The sequence below is a fragment of the Eleutherodactylus coqui genome, chromosome 13 (genome assembly GCF_035609145.1).
Source record: "Eleutherodactylus coqui strain aEleCoq1 chromosome 13, aEleCoq1.hap1, whole genome shotgun sequence".
Lineage (NCBI taxonomy): Eukaryota > Metazoa > Chordata > Amphibia > Anura > Eleutherodactylidae > Eleutherodactylus > Eleutherodactylus coqui.
The window spans coordinates 30,274,585-30,298,561 of record NC_089849.1 but is presented as its reverse complement, the minus strand read 5'-3'; the positions used below and the strand labels follow the sequence as shown (position 1 = coordinate 30,298,561).

The window sequence follows — 23,977 nt, the reverse complement described above, 5'->3', positions numbered from 1 at the left end:
GTAATACTAGTGAAAGGCTCAGCAGTTCTGTATTGCATAAAACTTATGTGCCATCTCTGTCAGGTAACCTGCTGGGAAAGGTTCACCTAGAGCTGAGTAGATGTGCAGGATGCCTGTCACAACAACTTATTTCTGACAGAAGCACTCAGTTACGGCAAGAAATGAACTGATGCCACATTTGCCTGCACATTCGCTGACTGAGTGCAGGGACCCGGGTGGCTGCAGTATCTGCTGGACGTGCCACTATTGAGCTGGTGCTCAGTCCCCTCTCTCCTATACAAACCTCCCTGCATATACCACGTTCGCACCTTTAAATCCTTGTAACCTCAGGTTTGACTGGCGGTGACGTCATTAATCAGGAGAGCCGTTCCTGGTTTACCTGCTCATGGGGGCGGACATCATTGGCTCCAGAGTCCAGTCCAACCAGTAGAACTGACCTATAAGGAGTGAGCAGAGGCAGCATACTAATGTTGCTTTGGTCATGTCTGAAATGTGGAGGTCCGAGCACTGCAATCCCCAGGGGTCCTGACAGCCCCCGCATCAATAAAGCCGCTGTCATATATGTGTACTACCGCTCCATTAATTTCAATGATGGTGCTGGGCATTGTGGAGTACGAGCACTCAGATTCCCACCTGTTTAAGGCCTCCTGTCCACGGGCATAGCGATATCCCGCGGCAGATCTCAGCCGTGGGAGGCGATGCCGGGGAGCATGGGAGAGCTGACAGCTCTCCGCGCTGAGCCTATCTGACAAATAGGCTCACCGCGGAGAATCGCAGCAAATCGTGGCATTAGAGTGGAAAGTCACTATGATTCTACACTCGTGGACAGGGGGCTGCGCTTTCCATAGCAACACTATGGAAAGCGTTCACTGCGTTACCCGCGGCCGGATTATCGCCGCAGATAGCACAGTGAACAATCGCTCGTGGACAGGCAGCCTAAAGGTTATCCCCTATACGGTGGAAGAGGCGATAACTTTATATTTTATTGTAAATGCTTCAAAGTGACTGCCTTTCAGTTATATACTGTATATTGTATGTGTTCCTTTGAAGCAAACACCCTACAGAACAAGTAACCGGTGCTGGAGTAACACGGATGTTGGGGAAAAACTGATGGATGGTTTTGCCAGCAGTGCATCGCACAAACCAAGCTGCACATACAGCTCCTACACACTTCAGGTAAATTGTAATATTGTATCAATTTCTGACTATCCATTGCAAATAAAAGCTACAGAGTGGGCTGGGCTGAGAGTAAACAAACTTTTTATTTATCTTTTGCTGATATTTGAAATCTTTTTTGAAAACTCTTCATTTTTGCGTCCAGTAAACTTTTGTATGTCAAGTACAATTACAAACCAACAAGTACAATTTAGGCCGCCTTCAGACGACCGGGTCGGATGCGGACCCGTGCCCCTGCAGAGGCCTGCGGCTCACCTGCTCCCAGTGTCTTCCGTCTGTGCTATGTGTCGACTGCCGGCGCATGTGTAGAGCGGAGCGGGCCCAGCATTACTGACATGTCTGCGAGACACGCACAGAAATAGAACATGCCGCGATTTGTTTTCTGCGTGTGTTTTTACGCGAACAAATCACGGCTGTGTGCATAGGATTGCGTTTTGCAATGCAATCCAATGCAGGCGGGCACGGACGGAAATTCTGCGTGAAATCCTGTTGCAGAATTTCTGCCCGTGTTCAGGAGGCCTCAGATGTTGGTATTAGACTTTACCCAATACACATAAAATGACATTCACCACAAATTCCAAATGACATTTATGCACTAGAAATCCCTGCCGTACATTTTAAACCGTGTTCCATTTAACACCTTTTTGCCCTGCACCATGCTATTATACTACTGCAGGAATATTGGGGCTTACCTACTATTCAAAATACGTCAGTTTATAGGTTCAAATTACACCAGAAAACGGTCTTACATGCTTTGTGCCACATTTACTGTGCGTTTTTAGACCCTTTTGAACAGTTTTTATGACTTGTCCGCAAAAGGTCCATAGCCTAAATGCACCAAATTGCAGCGAATAGCACCTGAATTTTGCTGACTTTTTGGCATAAATTAAGCCAACTAATAGGTGGTCAAAACTTAGATTAGACTAGACTTCCTGTGGAGGGAGAGCAACGAAACTTGGCACAGTTATTAGACCCTCTATACATAGGTGCCACCTAGGGACACACATTTCTCGCATCTCTTTATGCAACAGACAACACCTCACTTGTAGAAGTTGACTGGTTGCTCCAAAAGCCACGTTATGACTTCTGAAATCAGAGTCTCGTCATTTTAGAAAGGCAACATTTACCTGATGATTTAATTGTTGAAAAGAGGTAGAAGTCTGATGGTGCGAAGTTGGATGAATAAGGGGGATGCGGCAGAATTTCATACCCGCAGCGACGTGCTTCTATCTGGGCAACATGTGAGTTGTGAACTGGGGCATTGTCTTGCAGAAGGCGGACTCTTTTGGTGAGCATGCCACGTATCTTGGTTTTGATGGCCCCCTGGTTGGTCCAGGGAAAGGCAAAAAAAACAACTTGCTGGTCACCTATTGTCTATAGCCTGTAATATAGCACTCTAAAAAGACATCTAGTTCCCTCTTAAACTCCTCTATGGATTTTGCCATCACCACGTCCTCAGGCAGAGAGTTCTACAATCTCCCTGCTCTTACAGTAAAGAACCCCCTTCTGTGTTGGTGATGAAACCTGCTTTCTTCTAGACGTAGAGGATGTCCTCTTGTTACCGTTGCAGTCCTGGGTATAAACAGATCATGGGAGAGATCCTTGCATTGTCCCCTAATGTATTTTTACATAGTTATTTGGTCGCCCCTCCACTGTCTTTTTTCCAGGGTTATCAATCCTAATTTTGATTTCCTCTGGGTATTACAGTCCTCCCATTCCGTTTATTAATTTAGTTGCCTTTCTTTGAACCCCCTCAAGCGCTGTAACATCTTTCCCGAGCACCGGTGACCAGAACCGTACACAGTATTCCATGTGGGGCCTGACAAGTGCCTTATATAGTGGGAGAATAATGTTCTCATCCCTCGCCCCTATACCTCTTTTAATGCACTCCAAGACTTTATTTGCTTTTGCAGCAGCTGATTGGCATTGATTGCTCCAGTTAAATCTACAGTCCACTAGTACCCCCAGGTCTTTTTCCATATCACTTTTCCCTAGCTGTACCCCATTTAGTGTATATTGGTGACATCCGTTTCTCCTGCCCATGTGCATAACTTTACATTTATCAATATTGAACTTCATTTGCCATTTTTCTGCCCAAGCCCCCAGCTTATCCAAGTCCTTTTGTAGCCGTACATTGTCGTCTGTTGTATTAATTATCTTGGATAATTTTGTATCATCTGCAAATATTGATATTTTACTGTGCAGCCCCTCTATCAGGTCATTGATAAATATATTGCACAGAATGGGGCCTAATACTGAACCCTGTGGCACCCCACTGACAACGGTGGCCCAATCAGAGTACGAATTGTTTATTACCACCCTCTGTTTTCTATCTCTGAGACAGTTCTTTACCCAGATACACCCGTTTTTGCCAAGGCCGACCTGTCTCATTTTATATATCAACCTATTATGCGGCATGGTGTCAAATGCCTTAGAGAAATCCAGATATACGACATCAATAGACTCTCCCAGGTCCAGCCTAGAACCTACTTCATTGTAGAAGTTCATCAAATTGGTCTGACATGATTGACCGCTCATGAACCCATGCTGATGAGGAGTTATGCCGTTGTTTTCCTTGAGGTATTCTAAGATGGCATCTCTCAGAAAGCCGTCGACTATTTTTCCAGTTATTGAAGTGAGACTTACCGGCCTGTAGTTACCAGGCTCTCTTTTAAACCACATTTTGTATATTGAAACCACATTGGCAATGCGCCAATCTAGTGGTACAACCCCAGTCTCAATAGTGTCCATAAATATAAGAAATAGCGGTCTAGCTATCACCAGCAAATCCAAATGAATGAATCCTGCAGCATACAGTGATGCTTTGTAATATTCCAAGCCGAGTTCCTTTATTTCATCACAAGTAGTACAGCACAACGTTTCGGCTTATGGTAAGCCTTTGTCAAGCTGTTATACCTTACACAATCGTGACTATAAATACAAATCACTCCATCCATCTCATAGGTCCGTGATGGCGAACCTATGACACGCGTGTCAGCACTGACACGCGTAGCCATAGTCGCTGACACGCGGCCGCTCCCCCGTTAATGAATACCGGTAGGGGCCGCGGTTCCCTGCCAGTATTCATTAACCAGCACTACTAACCAGCGCTGATCCCGGCGCACACTGTGATGTCAGTGTGCACCAGGATCCTCCGTCCCCCGATGTCTCTTACCTGTTGGTTCCGAGGAAGCGTCCGGGGGGAGAAGGCGTCCTGCAACACACTGACGTCACAGTGACAGTCACAGTGACGCACCAGGCACAGGAGGAGCGGAGCATCCACGAGGTAAGTACATGGGTTCTGGGGGGGGGGGGCATCTGTGTGGGGGGCATGTAATGCTGGGGGCCCGCTGTGTGGGGGGCATGTAATGCTGGGGGCTGCTGTGTGTGGGGCAGGTAATGCTGGGGGCCGCTGTGTGGGGGGCAGGTAATGCTGGGGGCCGCTGTGTGGGGCAGGTAATGCTGGGGGCCGCTGTGTTGGGGGCATGTAATGCTGGGGGCCGCTGTGTTGGGGGCATGTAATGCTGGGGGCCGCTGTGTGGGGGGCAGGTAATGCTGGGGGCCGCTGTGTGGGGGGCAGGTAATGCTGGGGGGCGCTGTAGGGGGCGTTGTCGCTGCTGGGGGCCACTGTGGCGGGCGCTGTCGCCGCTGGGGGCTCATCATTACTGACATAAGTGAGGGGGAGGCAGCGAGAGGCGAGGGCCTGTGCTATGGGTGTTTTGGGTTTATTAAATACAGTTATATATTACAATTATACATATTTGTTATTTAAACTATAAATATCGCGAATTTATGGATTTTTTTCTCGAAGTGACACACCGCCTGAGTCATGCTCGGTTTTTTGGCGAATTTTGACACACCGAGCTCAAAAGATTGCCCATCACTGTCATAGGTGGTTAACCAATACACACACAGACAGCACATGTCCAATTAATCTTACGACGTGAGTATTCCGATGTAATCGATCCATGGAACCTGGACTTAATCTGTTGGTCCTTACACTATCCAATGATCCTGAAGACATAATGTGGAAAATTGTTGTGCAACCTTATAAAGACCTGTCTAAAGTAGTTTTACACACAGTCCAAACAGGTGATCACTATCCTACAACCCGTGATGGTGAGATGGCTGTCTACATAAAGCTCAAAAGTATATGTCTCATATATCAAGGGTCCACTACCGGCAATCCCATTTAGTGTGCCAATTGATGGTTTAAAGTACAAATGGACATTAATAGCTATTTGTGAAGTGTACGTGTTCAATGAAGTATAGAATACAATTATCATTGTGTAGAGATAACACCTGGACTTCTACTCATTTCCATAACTGGATGAGGTATACCTAACTTTATCGGGTATCTAATCCTAATGGATGGAGCAAGTGTCTGCCTTTAACCATGTGTCAATCCCAAACGTTGCACTTTCTACCAAAAATATATCCCATTTAAAGGTGTTCTACAAAGTATTACGCCATCTGCAATCAAGATATGCTCACTACCATACAGTATATTAGTTTCTACTGTTCCCAATGTTAGTATCTCCCAAATGAAACATAACAACTGATAGGATATTGCTGCAATAATATTTTATTATGGGAAAAAACAAATCATGACAGATAGCTGCATATCTCAGTGTCCAAAACCAGTTATATCATATTTTAGTGGGATTTATCATAACGCAAAAAAGGGAACAGCCATCTCTTCCAGGCAACAGAGCCACATAAAGTCCAAATCTGGACAAGACATACAACACAGGCCATAAGGTATACATATGCAGAAGCATCAATTTCACCAGGGAGGAGCAGATTCAAGTCCGGAACCGACCAATCCGCTGCAGCGTGGTAATCCACATTCTGGATTAAAATCCAATACTAAAGAGTTAAAATCATCATAAAAACTAGTCAGAAGATGCTAGGAGGAATGTTACAGGTATGGGGTCACATTATATTCAATGTTAATGCCATGCAGTAATCTCGTGTCTAAGTCAAAGATCCACCGCAGTTCCTTTTTCTTCAACGCATGGACTCTATCTCCATCTCCCACATTCTCGGGGACATGGTCTATTACCCTATATTTGAGTTGACTGATTGCATGTCCATGGCTCAGAAAATGCTGCGGTATTGGTAATTCCTTTTTGCCAGTCCGTGTGGTGCTCTTATGCGCTGTGATACGTATCCTCACCCAGTGGTGGTCTCCCATACGTAAAACAACCCACACGGGCAGGAGATGAGATAAATCACAAATGATGAGCGACAGGAATACCTATCCCGTATTTTAAAACGTTCCCCAGTATGTGGGTGATAGAAAGTGTAACCCCTGGCCAAGTTGCTACAACAGGCACAATTTAGGCAGGGGAAATTCCCATTTTTCATATACGTAATCCCTGGCCCACAGCTGATGTTGATACTATCTGTGACCTAACCAGATTCACTCTCAAATTAGGGCCTCCTCTGTATGCCACCATGGGAGGAACTTCAAACTCTACAACTTGAGGACAGTTTTTACCAAGCAATGGCTAATACCTCCTCACTATTATTGGAGACTCGTTTGTTTAGGGGGGCCGTATGTTGAGACAAATGGTATTCGGGCAAGTGTGTCATTCCTCTGCCTTGGTGCCAATAAATCAGGTTGAGTTTTATAGTGTACTTCGTTATCCGTTCTGGAGATCAAATCAGACGGGTATCCTCTGATGTGTAAATTTCTTTTAACACATATTGTCCAATCTTTCATCAATTACTTCATAATTCACAATACGACGCACACTAAGTAGTTGGCTCCAGGGCAGTGATTTCAACATCCTCTCAGGGTGACAACTGTCAAAATGGAACAGATTATTTCTGTCAGTCGGCTTACCGAATATGTCGGGTATCTAGTGACGTACCGTTCTTCCTAATGAGCACATTGAGAAACTGAATCTGTTCTTGTGAACTATTAATTGTAAACTCAAGTTCAGGAAAAATCCCATTAATATAGTGATGAAATGCTTGAAGTTCCTTATATGTGCCAATCCAGAATAGCAGTATGTTATCTATGTAACAACACCACTTCAGTACTTTAGTCCAAAGAGGTGATGTGTAGATGTACCACCCCATCCATATATATGTGGGCACAACATTTGACCCCATAGCGGTCCCCTGATGTTGTAAGTAAAATTCCTTCCCAAACATGAAAAAGTTGTTCCAAAGGATAAATTCCAGGAGAGTCATTACAAAGTTAACACTAGTATTCGACTATTTGACCCCAAACCGTCTGAAAAATAAGTCTGCGTGCTTAAATACAGTTACCAATGCCTCCCCATTGGGCACTTTGAATTGCCGATCTTCCATGCTAAATCTTTCAATATGTCGTCTGTTTGAAAGCTTATCTTTGCGGGTACTTTATGATCGTGGTCAGGGCTCTATGGCAGTTATATGCATACAATAAAATGTGCATGTGCCTGCAAAAAAGCATTGTAATACCACATGTAAAGTATTTCTATAGGATTGATTGTCTTCGATGTCCTCAATATGGCAATTGCAAAAAAATCCAGTAGTGTTGGATTTTATTTGTAATAATTGCATAAAACCAGTTGAATACTCTCCTTTATCTCAAAAATCGCAGGTATCACATGCAAGTTTGCAACTATGTGCAATTTGTCATCATGGTGTCCCAGCCCAATAGTTGCTTCACAACTATACACAGCTATATTGACGCAAATCTCTGCGTGAAATATTGTCTTTTGATACAAATAAAGTGGCAGATGTATGAAACTGTCTAAAAAAACTGTCTTAGTTGCCTGCAGCAACTAATCACAGCTAAGCTTTCGTTTTATTAGACAATACAAAAAGAAAGCTGCTCTGCGATTGGCTGCTGGGGGCAACTAAGACAGTTTTTCTTTCAAACAATTTCATAAATCTCCCTGAAAATATTTAATTCATCGACAGAATTGTTTCTCTAACAACCGCCAAAATAAGCCTTAGTAATTGCTTAATAATTTACATAAAGATATTTCCTTACAGAGTGAGGAACCATTCAGCTTTCAGCAGAGTTATGGAGCATCTCTTCCCTCTACAAACTGTGATGAATCTTCCATGCTCTATACACCTTGGGAATCTCACACTGATGAGATCAAGCCTGCTTCAACACCGGTCAAGATCAAGTGAGTCAATGCTATATCACTTAAAACTGGTTTCACGTTACATTTTAGTGAATCTGGTTCTGTCTTGGTTTCCGTCCTACATGCAGAAAACTACATATGGACGGAAACCATCACAGAACCTATACAGCACGCCTATGGGTGGCAAGAGATGCGGATCTCTCGTGTAACAGACACACGCAGATTTTATAATTAAAATCCGCATGTGGACATTGGGCCGGTATTATTGTATCTTGACGCCACCAGGAAGCTAGGGGTTTGACAGGGTTTGGATGCAGAAACGCCCCTGTCACACCCCTAGCTCCCGATTGGCTGACTTCCGCAGCACCCGGATGAGCATACTGCACCAACCGGACCCTGGCGCCCCAAGTGGTAACCCCATATCTAACATATACTACATTGTGTGCTTCAAATATACTGTAGTTTTGTAGATAAAGGGGTTTTCTGGGACTAAGAAATTGATGACCTATCCTTGGGATAAGCCATATATAACAAATCAATGGTAGTCCACTGCTTGGGACCCCAGCTGATTGAAGAGGCCTGTAACGGTACATTCATCGGTCACATGGCATAAGAACAGCACGGTCAGATCCAAGTGTAAGAGACTGAGGTGTAGTACCAGGCACAGCTACTATGAAATGTACGGCACTGTGTTTGGTTTGTAGTGAAGTGGCCACAGTGCTCGCATGAGTGCCATAGCCACTACATATGTATAGCTGAAGGGCTGAGTATAAGTCATCGATATCTCAGTCTCAGAAAACCCCTGTAATTATGCAGTTGTAGACTTTTGATGTTACTGAGATATCTTAAACCCTAAGAAGGAGTTCTATGTTAATCTTATAACATATACAGTATATATAGTTGACAACAGTCTTGGGAAATGCCGCAAAAAGGATGGGGTTTGTGCAAATTTACCCCAAAGAAGTTGTGTGAGGTGGCCCCAGGGCATGGCTTAAATCTCCTAAATTATATTCGAAGATCTGTTCATGCCACGTGTCCTTTTAGCAAGTGTCATACATGTTAATATACTTTTTTTTTAATGTATAGGAAAGTGAAGGGCCACCCCCCAAATAATGAATATTGTGTTGTATATGTAAGGGGTCTATGTAAACAGTCTTCTTGAAAATATTTATTGTATCAAAATTTTTAGGCATAATTGATGCAAAATCAGCTTTGCAGAAGAGACTATATAAGAAAAGTAATTTTTTTTATTTACTCATGCAAATAGTCCTTATCAGAGATATGCAAAAATGTACACTTAAATGGGTTTTCAGAGATCAATACTTTTTTAAAGCTGCCCATGTTGAATAGTAATAAAATATCCTACGCCCATCCATTCTGCAAAGGGGTACACTCATTTTTGTCAAACATGGCCTTGATAGGAATACCTCTCTATACAAGGTGGCTGGGACGGTCTGGCTGTGCTACACTGTTTCTGTAATTTCCATAGAAACGAAGTCCCAGAGGTGGGACCCGCATCTATCAGACTTTTAGGGCATATCATCTGAATATGCAGTAAAAAGCTAGATGGGAATATCCCTTTAATAAGAATCTTAACTACGTGGTATACCTTATGTATAGTACATAAATTTTACCCTTTTCTGTTTTTATTCTACCATACACTTAAATAGCATGTTCTTAACTCACTAGGGTCCAGACTGAAGGGAACAAGTTTGGAAGTGACTCTGATCTCTATGGCCTAGTATCTGATATTCTAGAGGAGCCAGAGAAAGCACAGCCATTCTTAGATGGAGGGTATGTATTGAACTTCTAAGGCCGTACTCAGATGGCCATATGTAAGTTGTGCCCGTCTAAAGCCTTATTTACACGGGCTACAAAATTGTACGACTTTGTAGCGCTACAAAAACGCATGTATGTGAAGCTCGTGGCTTCCAATGGCTTCTTTCAGGCTACAAAACATCTCTCATCAATAAACCCACTAAAAGCCATGGCATTCACATACGTGCGTTTTTGTGGCACTACAAAATCACACGATTTGGTAGCCCGTGTAAATAAGGGTTATAGTTTAGGTTTATTAAGGGTAATCTGTCACCCTGCAACCCTCCCCGCTCCCCCAACTACTGTTATGGTCAGATTGCTCAAGATACATAGATGCAGAGTGTATAGTTCCAATTTTTCTAATCACTTATATTCCCCACAATAAACTGGCATCCTTTATATGGTAATGCATACTGAGGACTCCTAAGTGCTTCATTGCATAAACTCTATGCAGGCTTTCTGCAGGGGAATGCAACTGAATAGAACGATTAAAACTACACATTGTGAATCTGTGTCTTCTGAACTTTTCAGCCATTACAGTGGTTCCGGGAGGATGGGGTTACGTGGTGACAGGTTTTCTTTAAATTAATGTCTAACACAAGCGAGGATATCAACAAAACACACCAAAATACTTGCTGTAGATCAGGCCAAAGTTACTGGGAGGAAGGTGGGATAATTGTCACTGGAAGGAGCAGAGAAACTGCCCACTGCCTCCAGCTGTAAACAAATATATACCACATGGTATATTTTTTTTTGCAGTGGCCCACAGTATAGGAAATTGCAGACTACTGTGCTTTCCTGTAGAGTTTAAAAAAGGTATACTAAAGTATACCAGCCCGACAGCCCAAAAGGATGCTCACTTTGTCTCCGTCGGCTGAAATGCCTGCTGCATACAAACATCGAGTTCAGATACAGTGCCCACAGAGCCGAACATCCTCTTTTTTTGTGCCAGAAGCAAAATACAAGTTTGAACTTCACACATACATATCAAAGGGGGTAGCTAAAAGGAACTGCATATAAGCAGGGGATGTGGTGGCCATCTTGGGAAACATCAGTAAAACTAAGAACAATAAAGTTTTACTAATTATTAAAAAATAATAAGTAATAAAAGTTGATTTAAAAAAAAACCCTTTTGCCATATTTAGGATAAAATAATAAAGCAAAAATACATATTTGGTATCGCTGCGTCCGTAAAATACCAATCTATCAAAGTAGTGCATTATTTACCCTGCACAGTGAGCGTTGTCAGAAATAAAATAATGTCATAATTGAGCTTTTTGGTCACCGTGTCTCCAAGAAAAAAATGTAACAAAAAGCCATCAAAAGGTCGAATGAAATCCAAAATGGTACCATCACAAACTACAGGGCGTCCTGTAAAAAATGAGTCCTCGCACAGAAAAATAAAAAGATATTGCGCTCAGAAGATAGCGGCAGAAAATAATTTAAAAGAAATTAAATATCTTTGAAAAAAAATACAAGTAGTACAGCAAAAAAAAAACTATATAAGTATGGTATCTTAGTGATTGTACTGACCCATAGAATAAAGTTTAATGTCACTTTTGTTGCTGTTTGTGTGCCATAGAAACAAGACGCATAGAAACAAGACGCACCGAAAGATGGCGGAATTTTGTGAGTTTTTTTCACGAAAATGGGGGAAAAAAGGTCCGCGTTCTTAAGGGGTTAAAGGGGTTGTCTCGCGAAAGCAAGTGGGGTTAAGCACTTCTGTATGGCCATATTAATGCACTTTGTAATGTACATCGTGCATTAAATATGAGCCATACAGAAGTTATTCACTTACCTGCTCCGTTGCTAGCATCCTCGTCGCCATGGTTCCGTCTAATTTCGGGGTCTTCTTGCTTCTTTAGACGCGCTTGCGCAGATCCGTCTTCTCCCTTCGGCTCCGCTCGGCAGCATCGGCGATTTTGCTCCGCCCCCTTGTACGCATCATCGCGTAGCTCCGCCCCGTCACGTGCCGATTCCAGCCAATCAGGAGGCTGGAACCGGCACACATCATGGGGCGGAGCTACGCGATGATGCGTACAAGGGGGCGGAGCCAAATCGCTGATGCTGCCGAGCGGAGCCGAAGGGAGAAGACGGATCTGCGCAAGCGCGTCTAAAGAAGCAAGAAGACCCCGAAATTAGACGGAACCATGGCGACGAGGACGCTAGCAACGGAGCAGGTAAGTGAATAACTTCTGTATGGCTCATATTTAATGCACATTGTATATTACAAAGTGCATTAATATGGCCATACAGAAGTGTATAACCCCACTTGCTGCCGCGAGACCACCCCTTTAAGGTGCAAACGGGCTTCATCACTAAAGGGTTAAAAACATTGAACTAAATCTGCACACATGTAATGTGGAAAGTATGCAATATGCCAGTCTGTAATGACTGACAGCTATCTGCACCATAGCATGGGGATCCACAGGGTCAAATGCTGGTGGAGGTGTTTGTTGCTAGACAGCTGCCTGCAAGCACTGCGCTTACAAGGATCATTCCTTAGAGAGCTTAAAGGAGTCTCCTGGTTGTGAAGCAAATAAAAAAAAAATCCAGGTATGAAAGGTGTTTGTGCCATGTTTATGCACAACTAATTATCGGTATAAATCATGCAGCCATTACCTTTTTATGCTGACCTCAATTTCTGATGTTTCCCTACATCTGTATTTTCTCGTCTGTATCATTGGGGGACACAGCTATGACCTTGAGTATAGCTTCTTCCACTAGGAGGCGACACTAAGCTATTTTCCAAGATGGCCGCCACATCCCCTGCTTATATGCAGTTCCTTTTAGCTACCCCCCCTTCCTTTAATATGTATGTGTGAATTTTTAAAAAGTTTTTCAGTACATTATATGGTACCTTAACTAGTACCACTTAAAAGTACAACTTTTCACGCAAAAAACAAGCTTTCATACAACTATTTCGATGGATAAATAAAGGAGTTATGATTTTTTAAAAGGGGAGAGCAAAAAATAAAAATGGAAGAAAAAAAAAAAGGGCCAGCTATCCGCTGGATAGCTGATAAAGGTTTGATCTTCGGGTATGCAATCACCTCTTCATTTACTTCTCGTGAGCCCTGGGGGTCTTAGTGGTCAGACCCCCGGCACATTTACCACCTGTCCTGTGGATTGGGGAACAAAGTATTTAATATGAAAACCAATTAAACTAGTATACATCATGCACTTCACATATATAAATATAACCATCTCTGGGGACTGTTCAAGAGCATTCAAAACCTGTAGTCAGAAATATTCAATCAGGTTAATAGAAATTGATTTCTCAAACATACCAAAGGTATTATTTCTCAAGTCTCTAGGGACTCATTCTGATGACTATATATTTTGGCCACATGCCGACTGAGTATTTCACAGAAGCACCCAAATCTACCATAAGCAATTAGGCTATTCACACAAATATTCTTTCACATGAAAAGATGGTCCTAGTGAAAGAAATCGTTGCATATCCTGCTCTTGTCTGTTTTCACGGATGAGAATACCACATGCAATGTGCTAGGTCATCAAATACCAGACAGCACAACTACAGTTGTCCGTTTGCTGTCTGATGTGAGTTACGCCTGAGTTTCAAGCTTTTTAATGAAGGTCAAAGCTTTTATGTCTATTGATGTAACTTTTTTATTTATATGTGTATTTATATGAGTCTTGTTGGAAGCAGGTTCTCCACTCACCATTTAAAGCTGCTTTGCGCTCTTAGGCCTCTTTCACACGGACGACAGCAATATGGGTGCTACAAAAGCGCAACAATATCGCAGCTGTGTTCCCTCAATTTTGTAGTGTCAGTAATGCGTTTTTCTTTTAACAAATCGCGCATTGCTTCGCTGCTGCCAACAATAAAATTGCATGATTTTATCGTGAGAAAGTCAAGCCCTACCCCTACAATAAACCCTAGCTGATTTCCCTGGAAAAAAGGGAATACTTACCTAGCAGGCTCGGTCTGGGTCCTGCTGCTACTCTCCGGAGCTCCACCGTGCGTCCTGCAGTTCTCGAAGAACCAAGCATGGTGTGTAGGCGGAATTTATGAATTGGCTGAGCCCTGACAATGATTGGCCAATTGATAAATCCCTCTTCCACAGCGTAATTGGTGCTTCAAACTCTGCTCAGCCAATCACAGCCCTCGCATTGGTTCATCGAGCACTGCATTGATTGGCTGAGTAGCGCTGGATGAACCAGTCAGCGCCATCGCTTAACGGAGGGTGAATTTTTGAAGCCCACAACCAGGAGGCAATCTTCTGTGGGCGAATGAGTACGGCAGGACGCACAGCGGAGCTCCGGACAGCAGCAGGAGGACCCGGACCGTGGCTGCTAGGCAAGTATGCCTTTTTGGGGGGGAATGCAGCCAGGGCTTATTTTAAGGGTAGGGAAATGTATCGTATCTCATGAAAATCGCTAGTTTGTGAGATGCAATAAATAAGGAAGTTCCATAGGGAAACATGAGCTGCATAACATTGCAAATTGCGGCAGTATAGAGCATGTTGTGATTTATTTATTTTTTCGCGCAACATCCCATCAGACAAAACATTACTAATGTGAAGAAACCTATAGGAAAGCAAATAAATGCATGCGATTTGTAGCACTGTCGCATTGCGAGAAAATCGTGCAATTTTGTCGCCTGTGTGAAAATGGCCTCAGGCACAAAGAATGACAGATTTATTATGCATCTAAGTATAAGGTTAGGTGCACACTTCCCATATATGCGAGTTGTGACCGAAAGTCTCAGGCGCAACTCCCAGCACAAGTCCATGTGCTGTCTGATTTACGCAGAGGCAGCACATTTGATATGGATTAGCATGTACTATTTTGCATCAGTGAAACGGAGCAGTATAGGCATATATGGAAAACCATCATTCCATGTGAAAAAAAAGTGAATGTGCATGTCCTCATTGGCCTATAATGGGGTCATGCGCTGTCCTTGGATTAACATAGACAGCACACGGCCCAAAATACACTAGTGCAGGGATCCTAAAGTGGAGTAGCGAAATGAATCATGCACGGCATCTTCTTTGATCTTCTCTGATCTTCTCTTATTGCTTTTAATAGGTTTTACTCTTCGATTTTGAAATCTGCATTTCCATGTAATAGACTGTCTGATCACCACAACTTAATCCCAGACAGTAGACAACCCGAGGATCAGATCAGTCTGCAGCAGAGTCTATATGAAGAGTCAGTCCTCAGTACAGAAACACCAAATGTGAAGGATTTATACAAGATGGAGAATTTGGAACAAGATGAACATTGGCTATATTCACGCAGTTACAATGCAAATGCCAAAATACATCCACCTGGGTTCTCTCCTCCCAATAGCTTTTTCTTATCTGAAACACCAAAAGACTCCTTTCAGAAAAGAGATGCAATAGTTTCTTCATTAAATAAGTATAACTTTGAGGAAGATTTTGGTAGGTATGACATGAGCAATCATGATAAAGCCATGCACAATAAATGCACTGTGACTGGCTTACAGGATGTCAAAAGTTGTGTTAATTTATCACACGAATCACCTGCCTCATATGCAGATACATACAGTAATTTATTCACAGCAAAGCGGAATTGCCAAACATTTGACGATTTTATTGCAGACCAGTCGTTAAGCATCCCAAACACAACATACCTAATGTCAGATAGATCAGAGTATGATCACAAAACAGATTTTGGAATGAAAATTCTGAATGGTAGCAATATGGTTTTTACTGATCATTTTCAAAAGCTCAGACCCAAGCAGGAACTTCAAAATTCCAGCTTTATGTCCTCGATGACCAGCAATACACCCGACAAATTATCATGGACAAACAGCCAGATGGAGAGAAACTCTCAAAACATATATAACAATCTGGTCAAGACTGGTATTGTTTTACCAACTTCTCCAAAAAATCCTGCATTTGTGTCCAACTATACAAATTCACGTTCGCCACACCTACCTGGTGGCAGTGCCCAAACATTTCACAGTGACAGTTGCAGGAATTCCTCCTCAGACTATGGTTACAATAGTGCTGACAAGACACTGGAAGGTTTGGACAAAACTACAGAGGAACATAAGTTTGAATCGGTATCTGATAAAAGGCTGAAGACTTTAAATGGTATGTATGAGAATGTATCAAGCTTATACAGAAATGTCAAAAAGACCATTCCTGAGAACAAGCAGAACATGTCATATACAGTACAGGATATGAATCTGGAAAGCATGGTCCAAAAGTACAAGGAGTTATATAGCAATGCCCTTGGACATAGTAATTTAAGGAATCTAAATGTCGATAAGTCACAAAATAGCAGCAAACTAACCCATCCACAGAATATGTATTTATCCAATGGACTCATGATGGGCAATATAGGAAGCAATTTCAATGTAATATCTTCCAGTAACTACAGGTCACCCCTTTCTAATAACTTGGGTTACAGTTTCTGCCCAATAATAAACAACTATGATCGTTATTCTTATGAAAGCCAAGCATGGCCACGGATCAATGACATTATACATCGTGGTGATCCCTCTCTTCAAGGCTTGACAACTGTGTTAAGTCCTCAGAGGTCAATGAAGCCTATAAGTATGCCTGCAAATGAACTCCACCTTCGTCTGGATGAATGTTACGAGCAATGTAGAGCTCTAGAAAAGGAAAGGAAAAAGGTATGTACAAAGGCAGAGCTAGAGTTGAAGCCATAAGTTTACATACACCTTAGGGGCTGCTGACATCATGTTTTTATGCCTGTTTAACCTATAGAGAAAGCCTCAAAACAGACCCCCTTTTAAAAGATAAAACTTTAACGTATACAAAGATATGCAGCTTTAAGTATATCTTTACAGTGTATACTTTAAACTTATAGCTGTAGTTTTTCATATGTTTTTGACCATTTTTTCATGTTAAAAAGTATACAGTTTCCTTTTAAATGAAGTTTAGTAGTCAAACCCTTTTTTCTTTTTAGGCACCTGAGAACTAAAATATTAAGTTTAGGCTAACTTCACACAGGTGAGTGCAATATGGGGCCGTGACTCCTGCACCCATATCGTGCTCCTGACCATGTGAAAGCCCTGAGGGTTGTGAGGTTTTTTTTGTGAAAGCAGCCTTGCATCAATTCAGAGTTGAAGGAAATCCCCTCGCCATGGTTGTCAGCCATGGCAGTTGATTCCGGCTGTTATCCGCGGCTGGGAAAGCGGAGTTTCCCCCATTGTTTTCAATATGAGATCTCGCATTACATCATGTGCACTTAGCATGTGGTGCTATACTGCCACCGGTTCGATTGAAAACAATGGGGCTGTGATGCGAGAGCACGCAGCATGATAGAACATGCTGCGATTTGTTTCCCTGATTGCATTGCCATGCAGGGAAACATCGTTCATGTGTTTGACCACATTGAAAAGAATAGCATTCAACACATTCTGACAACGCACAGGCCTCGCGCAATTTTCTCAGCCGCGTGAGGCCGACTTCAGGCCGGTCTCACATGAATTAGTCAGATTCTGGCTCTGACCTCGGCTGGCAATACCGTGTAACCTTCTTTTCTTGTATTGCAGATCACAGAGGGCGCTCGTTGTCTGTCATGCGCAATACAGGTTTTCTTTATTAAATATTTGTCTTTCCTGTGCCGCCGCTAGGTGATGAAGCGGGTACCTGCGTTTTATCCGCAATGTCAATTGCGGATGGGCTGTGGGTCAGACAGCTTCCATTGATTTCAATGGAGGGAATCTGCAGCAAAATAAAGCATGCCGTGATTTTTCCTCCGCTCGCAGAAATCGCAATTCGTTTCCACAAGTGTGAAGGAAAAAGCAAAAGTACATACATTTCAATTCATGCTGTTTGCCTCGGATCCTCCGTGCGGATGCCAGCCATGGATTCCTCAATAGAAATTTGGTCGTGTGAGACCAACCTTAAATGTATGGAAACATAAATCTTTACGTATCTAAACATTTCCTGTTGACTGTTATGTAACAAAAAAGAATACATCAAGCATGTTTTTTTTGTAGGATAGACTGAAAATACGGGCGAATTTTCACTGCGATCCCCGTGGCGATAATCCGGCCGCAGGGAACGCAGTAAATGCTTTCCATAGCGTTGCTATGGAAAGCGCAGCCCCCCTGTCCACGAGCGGAGAATCATTGTAATTCTCCACTCGCAGTCAGCAATTTGCAGCATGCTGCGAATTGCCGCGATTCTCCGTGATGAGCCTATCTGTCAGATAGGCTCACCAGGGACATCCAACTGCAAGCTCCTGCTCCCGGGCGGCAGAGATTCGCCGCGGGATTTCGCAACGCCCGTGAACAGGCAGCCTTACTCAGATTATGTCAATTTTCACTTATCAGAGGCTCCTAAAGTCATGGTATTGTTTTCTGGACTTTTCCAAGCCATTTAAAGGCACCACCAACTTGGATCTTAATATTTTAAAATTATAAATGAAATTATTCTTTAGTAAACATTTAGGAAAAATTGCTTCCATCATGTGCAAAGTAGATATCCAAAAAAAAGTACCAAATAGTATAGGTACGATGGAATTCAGTTTTGTGTGGATGCATGTTAAGAGATGACGTGACTTCTTCATGCAGATCTTCTTGGAATCGCATTGGAAATTCCAACCTGAAGATTTCTCCCATTCACAGGGCTAAATCCACGTGTAAATCAGTGGCTAAATGTGTGGTTTAGCCTTGGATATTGGCTGTAGTTTAAGAGGTGGAATCCATGCTGAAAAATCAGCGTTGGATACCGCCATGTTCACATATCTAAAAACTAATTTCAGGGCTCCAAATGGTCGCATGTGCGCCATAGAATTTGCAAATGGTGAAAAGAATTCACGTTCCTATCGCTGTTTATGACTTAATCCTCTACCCCCTTTACATTAATTCCTTCCCCTGTGTATCGGCCGCTGATGATCACAAATAGGAGTTGTGGGAAAGAAGACATGCTGGAAAATGTTTTCTCAGATTGTTTCTGAGGAGGAAGAACCCTAATCTCACTCCACTGCCTTTCTATCCCAGCTGCTGCAACCTTCAGAATAACTGCGGCCAGTCAATTTTATTGCCATTTTCCCTGTAGATTCTTTCCTCTCCATGGGAAGAGATGGCTACAGCAAAATATAGGCAGCGAAGCCGCTTCAAAACCTGCGCTGGACAGCAGGGATTTTGAAGTTGCCTTTCTGCCACATAAATCTCACCGAATTTCCATGCGTTCCCGCTGCAGTCATTCTGCGGGATTTATGGCCCGTGGGACTGCCACCGTAGGATGCAGCACTGTGTATGTTAACCTTTGTGAAGTCAGCGCAACAGCTTTCAAAAAAGTGAATTTTTTCAAAAGTTTTGAATGCACCCCAAAGAGTTCTAGAGTTCCCTATTAATTTAAAAAATAGTTCTAGCGAATTAAGCAAAAAAAATTAACAAATGTATCTTGGGGATGCTAGCTTCAAAAAATAATAAATCAAGCATTAAGAGTTTTTGAAGAAAACTCTTAATGCTTGAAGCTCTAGAACCCATATTTACAAAGTTCTCGCTGATAAGTGATATCCGTTTTTGATGTTAGCACTCCGGAGATACATTTGTTGATTTTTTTGCTTAATTCACTAGAACTATTTTAAAAATTAATAGGGAACTCTAGAACTCTTTGGGATGCATTCAAAACTTTTGAAAAACTTTTTTTGAAAGATGGGGTGCTGACTTCACAGAGGTTGTATATTATGCAACCTGCAGTAGGCCTCAGTCTGGATGTGTAACAGATTACTGGGTGAAGAACAGTACTTTGGATGATGTGTGTAGATTTTACTGGGGGTGACTCTTTGGCTGTGTATATGTAATTTTTAATGCATTTTTTATTCTAACAGTAATAAATTTGTTGACTAAAAATTTTGTCTTCTACATTTTTCAGTTTAGGAGCCAATGGCTCCTCTAGGTAATTTTATTAGTCTGGAGTAGAGTGTTGACATGGAATCTGTGGAGAGGATAAATAAAAGTTAAATGAATTTCACCTAAGTGTATGTAAGCTTATGCCTTCAACTGTATACAGGTTCATTAGTAAAGGAATTTGTATTGAAATATTTGCACGTTATGTACTTTTTTCCTGATTTGTTCTTAATATAAAAAGGGACCGTATATCTATTTTATTTAGCTTTTCATATCTTCTTTTTGTATACTTAAACAGGTACCAGAATCACTAGTTATCCCCTATCCGTAAGATGGTGGAGATCTCACTACTGAAACCCCATCAATCCCAAAAACTGGGGTCCCGGGTCCCCCTCTGCCTATCACAGTGGGGTTGCATTCATTAGAATTAATGGAGTGCTGGGTAATCATGTGCGGTTGCTGCTCCATTCATTTAAATAGGGTTGACGGAGACACGCGAGCGCTTGCCACTTGGCTATCTCCAGCAGTTAAAAATTAATGGAGCGGCAACGTGCTTGTACGACCAACACACGATTAAGTCTCCTCATTGCAGGAGGTGCAGTTATCGTGCATTGAGGACAGGGAATAAGAGACCCCTATTCTCGGAATCGGTGGGGGGTCTTATTGGTCGGACTCCAGCTCATCAGCAAATTATCCTCTATCTTGTGTTTTAGCACAAAAACGTACTTGTATTCCAGCATGCGCTCTATGTACTCTATGTAAATCACAGCTCTGGAGCCCTTTGTGTGGTGAAGGAAGTCCTCTAAGTCACTAACAGAAAAAAACAAATGAGCAGCAGGTCAGATCTGGCAACATCTGATGCTTTTTTTTTCCATTGGGATGTAAATGAAGGGGACTCACCTGGTGCCAAGGCGGGAGCTCTTATAGAAAGGGCAACCCGCCAGCACCTCCTTGTCTTGGTTCGCCTTGTATAGGTATTGGCTGTACTTCTGGTCCCGTCTTGATCCAGAGGGTCTGGAGAGTCGTCCAGAAGAATGAGCCCACTAAGGAATAGTCGGCACTCTTGTACAAATCCAAGTAGGTTAAAAGGAAAAAATCTCCGCACTCACTAGATTAGGAAGAAATCAGGCCGCTGAGTTGTAGGCTAAAATTAGCAGTAGTTTATTCAAGGAAGGAAAAAAGTGATGTGTTTCCGCGAGATAATGCGCCTTTCTCAAGCATATATCGATGAAGCAGGTTATATATATAAAAGTTACATACTCACTGATTAGCAATGTCTGTAGCTGTGACGTCATCTTCAGTAGGCATGTATGAGGAGGAAACATCACTTTTCTCCAAGTCACTAAGACACTCCTGTACCTACACCAATTCCTGGGTAATTGACCGTGGCCTGGGCTCATGATCCTGCACATGTTCTGTCCAAGTCTTGCAGGATTTGAGCACTACAACTGCTAATGTCACGAGTGCAGAGAGATGATAATCAACCAAGATTGGGCGCAGATAGTGGAGTGTATCGGAGAAAACTCCAGCGTGCCAGTCTTCTGTATGCCCAGTCCTGATTGATTAACACTTTCCTGGGATCCTGACATCAACAGTAGCAGCACTGAAATCCCACAGGACTTTGTTCATCTCTAACAGTGCAATGGAGTCACAGAGTGGGACTTCTGCACTGCTAGTGCTCATGTCACAAGCCCAGGTCAATGTCTGTCAATCAAGAGTGGGAGCACATAGTGGAAAAATAGTAGTAGTACTGACCTGTAGGATCTTCAGCTCCACCCAGATTAATTCAAAGTAGAGATTTACATTCAGTGCATACCAAATAAAAGTTTGTTTTTGTGCTAAAAATAAAAATCGCACATGTCTAAAGCAGTTAGCAAGTTCTATAGCTTCCTGCTGGGTGATTGGAACGAGAAAAAAACTGGTAACAGGTTCTCTTTAATATATGGTCCTATAGTGTAAGTTCTTTTATATAGCTTGTCAGCTGTAGTTTATTTTTTAAAGTTAGGGTGCCTACCCACTACAGTTCTTTTTCACTGCGAAATTTGCAGCGTTTTTTTTGTTAATGTTAAAATCACGACACGGCAAAATTGCGATTTTGGGGTAAATTGCGATTTTGCTGCGTTGCAATTTTAACATTAACAAGTCCCAGAGACACCTGTAGAAAAAAAACGCTGCAAATTTTGCAGTGAAAACGTAACGGTAGTGGGTAGGCACCCTTATGTGGAAATAATAATGTGCATTTACCGTGTAGTAATTATAGTGATGTATTTATCTGTTTCAGACGGAATCTTTTCTTACGAAACATTTTCCTGGGAAGAGGATTTCTAGCACGAATAATGTTCCTATCCCGAGGCTGAGTGCCAACCCCTCAAGAGTTGACCGTTTAATAGTGGATCAGTTACGTGAGCAAGCCAAAGTAAGCATAATACTGATTATATGATGGTTATAACTGCTGTGTGTGTGTGTGTGTGTGCGCAAACCCAGACTTAGCTACCAATGCTGTTTATATAGCTGTAAGATAAAGGCTCATTAGGCCAACAGCTATTTTTTACTGACGTTACATTTTTTACATACATGTGCATTCTCTGCTGAGTGTACATGTGTTTTTCTATTGGGAGAGGGGCATAAACCAATTCCAGAAAAGTCAAGGAAAGGGGAAGAGAAAGGCAGGCATGAACCAACACTGATGATAGATGAAGAAGCCATCTGAATAGTCGTATATCTTTAATTGTAAGTTAACGTTTCAGTGGCAAACCACCTTCATCAGTAATTAATGATTCAACACAGGAATTTAAAACATCAGAAAGAATGGCAAAGCAAAGGCAATAGTGACTTTATGGCAGGAGTAGGTCAGAAACTGGCTTACATCATGAGGAGGTCATCCAAACAGCAGTTGCCAATATTTTCTTCATACTGTTGTGCATCGTTAGCACAACATTAACAGTTGATGTATTGCAATCTCTATCATATGTATTAGAGGTCCTGCACTGTGGAGTGCTGTTTTTGATTTTTCGGTGTTCTCCAGAGGAGTCTGGCATTTTATCTTCTGCCTAAAAAAACAAATAGGCATGTGTGTGTAAAACGAATGCCTGTTTTTATTAATGAATGTTTGCTGGATGTACACCATTTTCCTTTCTCCCAGGTGCCTGTAATTTTGAGTAGGACATTGTAAACAAGTTGCAAGATTGAAAGGACTTTGTTATTAGTGGGACTAATCACATTGTTAACACATGGCAGTTATTGCTTTTGGTCCGGTGCAAAATGGTTAGTTGCGCAAAAGCATATAGAATACATATTTGTTCAAAGATCCTGAAGATTTTGCTTGATTTAATGACATTTTTAACATGAATGGAGACAGCTTGTGTCCTCCTTGACATCTCCTGTCAAATGAAAAAAGAGCCGACAGATTGAATTTTAACATTTCAAACCCTTTGTTTCCCTTGCTGCAGGATGTCCTTCCTTTTTTTTCTAATTGCTTCAGTAGTTAAACATGCTTTGTGTCTGTATATGTTCTTACTAACATTTTCCTAATCATTTATCTGCAAGGTGGTAACTCTGCTGAGTAAAATGGAACGCTTTCGGAGCTCACCTCTGCATGCAAACATCTCCACTGCGCTCGACCGTCATTTAGAAGCTATTCACAATGTTCAAGCCCAACGCAAAAATGAGATTATGAATACATCAAATCATAAACAAAAGCATGGGAGATCTCACCATAATGATGACAGAGGTAAAAAAAAAAATGAGGAAACTCTTAATATCTAGTAATCCAGAATCCAAACAGCAGTTTTCTTTCTTTCTCTCATTACAGATGTCTTCATCCTTGCCTCTTCAATTAGAGAAATGGCTTTAGCAACACGTAAGGCTAGAACAGCGTTGTGGTGTGCTATGCAGATGACTCAGCCTAAGTCAACACCTACACAAAGTACTGGAGAAGGGGGACGGCTGCAGTAAAGTATTGGGAAGTCTCATGATCAGAATTGAGCATCTTGATTAAGTTAAAGACTGGCACATGTCAAGATCAGTGTTTTGCGTGGACTCCTGGTGCTCCTCCCTCCCA

The 23,977-nt window shown here is 42.2% G+C and overlaps 1 protein-coding gene across 1 annotated transcript in view; it reads left to right on the top strand.

Annotated features, from left to right (window-relative positions):
- MEIOC (meiosis specific with coiled-coil domain) overlaps positions 1-23,920 on the top strand; it is a 44,227-nt gene extending 20,307 nt beyond the window's left edge. Inside the window, exons 4-9 of the mRNA XM_066585916.1 lie at positions 8,173-8,312; positions 9,960-10,064; positions 15,144-16,722; positions 22,199-22,333; positions 23,464-23,647; positions 23,729-23,920. Of these exons, the coding sequence (XP_066442013.1) occupies positions 8,173-8,312; positions 9,960-10,064; positions 15,144-16,722; positions 22,199-22,333; positions 23,464-23,647; positions 23,729-23,871 (2,286 nt within the window). The 3' untranslated portion in view covers positions 23,872-23,920. The remainder of the gene's footprint in view (positions 1-8,172; positions 8,313-9,959; positions 10,065-15,143; positions 16,723-22,198; positions 22,334-23,463; positions 23,648-23,728) is intronic.
- Positions 23,921-23,977: the final 57 nt, after the last annotated feature.